General features: G+C 50.0%; 1 protein-coding gene across 1 annotated transcript; it reads right to left on the bottom strand.

Moving 5' to 3' along the window:
* Positions 1 to 1,409: 1,409 nt before the first annotated feature.
* On the bottom strand, positions 1,410 to 4,320 carry LOC133550986 (gap junction alpha-9 protein-like). Its single transcript, XM_061897203.1, has one exon. It carries the CDS (start codon positions 4,175 to 4,177, stop codon positions 2,666 to 2,668), a length of 1,512 nt encoding a protein of 503 aa, XP_061753187.1. The 5' UTR covers positions 4,178 to 4,320; the 3' UTR covers positions 1,410 to 2,665.
* Positions 4,321 to 5,752: the final 1,432 nt, after the last annotated feature.

Raw genomic sequence — 5,752 nt, 5'->3', positions numbered from 1 at the left:
GGTTATGTACCCACTGGGGTTTGTTTGTTTGTTAGCATCATAGCTCAGAATGTTACGTTTAAAAGCTGCACTTCTCTGTGTGTGTGTGTATGCGAGGAGGCCGCCCCCTCCCACAGAGACAAAGAGGGTGGATAATTGACAAGAGGGTTCACTTTATGTAATTAATTCCGCTATTGAACCCAGGTGCTGAAACGGATGCAAAGAGTGAACCCTCTTACAGCCAGTTTGATTGCGACAAACAAAAAACACAAACTATCTTTTGATTACATCCAGCAGGTTATGTACCCATTGGAGTTTGTTTTTTAGTTAGCATCATAGCTCACAATATTACTTTTAAAAAGCTGAACTTTTCTGTGTGTATGCGAGGTTGCCGCCTCCTCCCACAAAGACAAAGAGAGCGGATGACTCACAGGAGGGTTCACTCTCATTTTCCTACAAAATAAACGTGTCTGGGTGCGCTTTTGCAGCCTATTTAAAAAGGACGAATCAAACATGCACGAACTAACAATTATATTTATATTTCAATCAATTACTTGGAACAAGTGCTTATATTTTGGAGCTGATCTGGATCACTGTCTGGACATTTTTTTTGTAGTTGTTGGATTCTTTACAGGCACAGGTCTCCACTCTGAGTGCTTGTCTATTCTTTCATGTTTCAAACCTGTATTTTTTAAAATATATATATATATAAAAAAGTCATGGTTGCTTTTATTATATACAGAAATCTTCATTGCATAAAACAAGATTGTACGAAGAGACTTAAAAATCTTTATATAAAAATAGTTTATCCGTATAACACCCAGACGCGAATTAAGTGAGCGGCCCCGGGGTCCATTCGTAGCCAACAGTTCATTTTTGAGGGGGAGGAGTTCAAGTACCTAGGAGTCTTGTTCACGAGTGAGGGAAGAGTGGATCGTGAGATCGACAGGCGGATCGGTGCGGCGTCTTCAGTAATGCGGACGTTGTACCGATCCGTTGTGGTGAAGAAGGAGCTGAGCCGGAAGGCAAAGCTCTCAATTTACCGGTCGATCTACGTTCCCATCCTCACCTATGGTCATGAGCTTTGGGTCATGACCGAAAGGATAAGATCACGGGTACAAGCGGCCGAAATGAGTTTCCTCCGCCGTGTGGCGGGGCTCTCCCTTAGAGATAGGGTGAGAAGCTCTGCCATCCGGGAGGAACTCAAAGTAAAGCCGCTGCTCCTCCACATCGAGAGGAGCCAGATGAGGTGGTTCGGGCATCTGGTCAGGATGCCATCCGAACGCCTCCCTAGGAAGGTGTTTAGGGCACGTCCAACCGGTAGGAGGCCACGGGGAAGACCCAGGACACGTTGGGAAGACTATGTCTCCCGGCTGGCCTGGGAACGCCTCGGGATCCCCCGGGAAGAGCTAGACGAAGTGGCTGGGGAGAGGGAATTCTGGGTTTCCCTGCTTAGGCTGTTGCCCCCGCGACCCGACCTCGGATAAGCGGAAGATGATGGATGGATGGATGGATGGATGAAAAAATATTTCAATATTCCTTCCCCATATTTTCCTTGCCTTTATGTGGGCTCTGAACTGAGGATGTCGTTGTGGCTTGTGCAGCCCTTTGAGACACTTTTGATTTATGGCTATATAAATAAACATTGATTGATTGATATATATATTTCTGTGCAACCAGAACGGTCTTTAACGCTTTGGATGATTGCGAGCAAGCTTTTTACCACACTTTCACACGTTAAAATTACTAAACCATGGCAAACATTATTGATTAAAATTCTGGTTTTAGTAGACACATTTTCACCGTTCAAAGACTCGCACGAGGACGGAAGTCCATCCATCCATCCATTTTCTACCGCTTATTCCCCTTGGAGTCGCGGGTGGCGCTGGTGCCTATCTCAGCTACAATCGGGCGGAAGGCGGGGTACACCCTTGACAAGTCGCCACCTCATCGCAGGGCCAACACAGATAGACAGACAACATTCACACTCACATTCCCACACTAGGGCCAATTTAGTGTTGCCAATCAACCTATCCCCAGGTGCATGTCTTTGGAGGTGGGAGGAAGCCGGAGTACCCGGAGGGAACCCACGCAGTCACGGGGAGAACATGCAAACTCCACACAGAAAGATCCCGAGCCCGGGATTGAACCCATGGAAGTGTATGTCCTAAATAAACCAACCTAGTTATATTCAGTAAGAGCTGATTTAAAAAAACAAACTGGTGATCAATTTGCTTATTTTGACGAGCAAAATAAAATATCCATCCATGTTCTTCCGCTTATCCGAGGTCGGGTCGCGAGGGCAGCAGCCTAAGCAGGGAAGCCCAGACTTCCCTCCCCATGCCACTTCGTCCAGCTCCTCCCGGGGGATCCCGAGGCGTTCTCAGGCCAGCCGGGAGACATAGTCTTCCCAACATGTCCTGGGTCTTCCCCGTGGCCTCCTACCGGTTGGACGTGCCCGAAACACCTCCCTAGGGAGGCGTTCGGGTGGCATCCTGACCAGATGACCGAGCCACCTCAACTGGCTTCTCTCGATAATAAATAATAAAATAGTTTGTTTTAATATTTGTTTAAAAATGTCGTGGTACTTATCTACTGGTACGCAAAGTCTGCTTCAAAGATTAGCCAGTCCCTCTGGCAGAGCAGTGCATTGTGGGTCGGTTCGCCTGAGAACCGTACAGAAGTGTTAAATCTGCAGGTCAGTCGGCGCCCGCCTGCTGCTGCTGCCGCCGCTGCTGGTGGCCGACACCCGCCTGTTAGGCGAGGACGCGGCAGGGCTGTTGCTCTCGCGACTCTGTCGGGACGCAGAGCTTAGGTCGCCGCCAGAGTCCGGGCTCGGAGCGCTGCCGGGCCTCCGCACGCTGTCCGACTTGGAGAGCAGGTTCCTGGACCGGGGCCCCGCTGCGCTGCGGAGCTTCATGGAGCCGCCCTGGTACGAGTCGCCGCTGTCCGAGGCGTTGCCCTCCGGCACCGTGGAGCAGTTCCACTGCGGACTCGGCCTCCTGGCTCTACGGGCGGCCGCAGAGTGGGCGGGGCAGGAGGTGGAGTCCGCGGCCGGGAGCGTGGGATACTCGCAGACGGCGCAGTCCAGATCCTCCTCGGGTTCCTCCTGCTTGTCGACGGGCGGAGAGCGGGTGTCGCTGCTGGTGTTGTTGGAGTTCTGGTCAGTGACGCCCTCTTTGCTGTCGCCCGGCTTCACGCCCGGATCCTCCAGGATGGGCACAAAGGCAGAGGAGGCGTTGAGCAGCGGGTAGTTGGGCCCGTTGCCTTGCTTTTCCAGCAGTAACGTGTAGCTGCCGGGCGCCGTGGGGATGGTGCTCTTTCGGCCCACCGAGGTGCCCACGCAGACTTGGTGCACCACCGAGTTCTTCTTGGACTTGCTGACGTAGTAGTCGTCCAGTTCGTCTTTGATATGCGGGTAGTAGTCCAGGATGCCCTTCTTGAGCTTCTTGTAGCCCAGGTGCATGATCTCCAGCAGGCTGAGGAACAAGGAGATGCAGGCGATCACCTGCATGAAGACCATGAAAACCGTCTTCTCGGTGGGCCGGGACACGAAGCAGTCCACCTTGTTAGGGCAGGGCTCCCGCTCGCACTTGTAGAGGGGACTCAGGCGGTGTCCGTAGAGGAGGAACTGGCCCATCATGAAGCTGACCTCCACCACCGAGCGAGTGACGATGTGCGCCACGTACGTGCACAAGAGCGAGCCTCTCAGCGGCGCCTTGTTCAGCTTGCCCTGCTCCAGCTGCCTCATCTCCTTCTCGATGCGCCGCCGCGCCTCCGCCAGATCGGCGTCCGCCGCCTCCAGCTCCCGCCGCAGCGCCGCCTTCTTGCAGTGGCGCTCCTTCTCCAGGGCGCGCAGCTGGTAGATGGCGTGGCCCATGTAGACCAGCGAGGGCGACGACACGAAGATGACCTGCAGCACCCAGTAGCGGATGAGCGAGATGGGGAAGGCCTGGTCGTAGCACACGTTGCGGCAGCCCGGCTGCTCCGTGTTGCAGATGAAGTCCGACTGCTCGTCGTTCCACACGTCCTCGGCGGCCACGCCCAGCACCAGCATGCGGAAGATGAAGAGAATCGTCAACCAGATCTTGCCCACCATGGTGGAGTGGATGTGCACCTCCTCCAAAATGCCGCCGAGGAAGTTCCAGTCTCCCATTGTCGCTGTTTGGCTTACATTACAAGACCTGGAGAAGAACATACATCAGCTACAATTGTCAAATCCACAATACAGTCCAGATATTTTGGACCGCACGCCGTCTCTCCAGGACGTTGCTGGCTTTTTTGGGTGAATCCATGAATTCGCAGCAGCTTAAAAGGCAACATTATCACCAGACCTATGAAAGCGTCAATATATAGTACCTTGATGTTGCAGAAAAAAGACCATATGTTTTTTTTAAACTGATTTCCGAACTCTAAAAGGGTGAATTTGGCGATTTAAACGCCTTTCAATTGTTCGCCTGTCGGAGCAATGACCTTTCACCCGTGACGTCACATTGTGAAGCGACCCGCCATTTTCTCAAACACATTGCACACACCAAGTCAAATCAACTGTTATTTTCCGTTTTTTTCGACTGTTTTCCGGTACCTTGGAGACATCATGCCTCGTCGGTGTGTTGTCGAAGGGTGTAACCCAGTGGTTCTCAAACTTTTTTTGTCATCCCCCACTTTGGACAAAAGGGAGTTTTCAAGCCCCACCTACCCCCATCGTCCTAACAGAACGCTAATGCCAAGCTTAACATTTTCAAATTTATTGAACATCAGGTAACATTCAAGTTGTATACATTCAAACTCAATAACATAAAATAACATCAAGTTCAATAATAAATAAAATAACTGTGCAGCTGTGGTATAACTTGCATCAAGTTCAATAATAAATAAAATATCTACTCTGCCAATTTTCTTTGAAAGAAATCAAGTGGCTTATTGACGTGATTGGGGTGTGTGGTCTCAAAATGTCTCTTTAATTTGTTGGGTCTCATGCTGTCTGCTGCTAGCGGTTTTAGACACAAAACACACAGGGGTCTCTCTTCTGCCCCCACCACTGTTGCCGTGAATCTAAGAGCAGGATACCCTTCATCATATTTTCTTTTCGGTTGGCTTTTTGGTTGATTAAGCCCGTCAGATTTTTGTTTCTCTGCAGGCGCTGGCTCTGGCTCGACGACCTTTGAGGTGCGAGTCACAAATGAATCCATTTTGTGTAATAAAGATTGTTCCGCTTAGCCCCGCCCCCATTAGTTACTGTTGCTATGTCTGTCAAACTTTCGCTCCTACCTAGAAATTTAAAGCCTAGAGGAAAAATAAGTTATTTACATTTATTTATATAGCGGATTTCACAGACAGAATCACAGTGATTTACAGTGTGTATGGAAAATGAAAGCATAGTAAAAAAAAAAAAAAAAAAGAAAGAAAAGAAAATATATACATTAAAGTGAAATTTCCTCCCGTTCCTCGCGCCCCACCTGTCATGTCTCTATTCCCCACCAGTGGGGCCCGCCCCACATTTTGAGAAACGCTGGTGTAACCACACGATCAAGGACGGATTCAAGTTGCACCAGTGCCCAAAAGATGCGAAAGTGCCTCGTTTGTTCTGCACACTGTACAGACGACAGCTATGCTACGACAGAGATGGCAAGAATGTGTGGATATCCTGCGACACTCAAAGCAGATGCATTTCTAACGATAAAGTCAACGAAATCACAAAGGTGAGTTTTGTTGATGTTATTGACTTATGTGCTAATCAGACATATCTGGTCACGGCATGACTGCAAGCTAA

This window comes from Nerophis ophidion, linkage group LG04 (genome assembly GCF_033978795.1).
Source record: "Nerophis ophidion isolate RoL-2023_Sa linkage group LG04, RoL_Noph_v1.0, whole genome shotgun sequence".
Lineage (NCBI taxonomy): Eukaryota > Metazoa > Chordata > Actinopteri > Syngnathiformes > Syngnathidae > Nerophis > Nerophis ophidion.
Note: the sequence above shows the minus strand (reverse complement) of the source record. Positions and strands in the feature narration are given on the sequence as shown.

Coding starts and splice junctions, on each gene's coding strand:
- LOC133550986 (XM_061897203.1), bottom strand. CDS start 4,177: ATGTTCTTCTCCAGGTCTTGTAATGTAAGCCAAACAGCGACAATGGGA.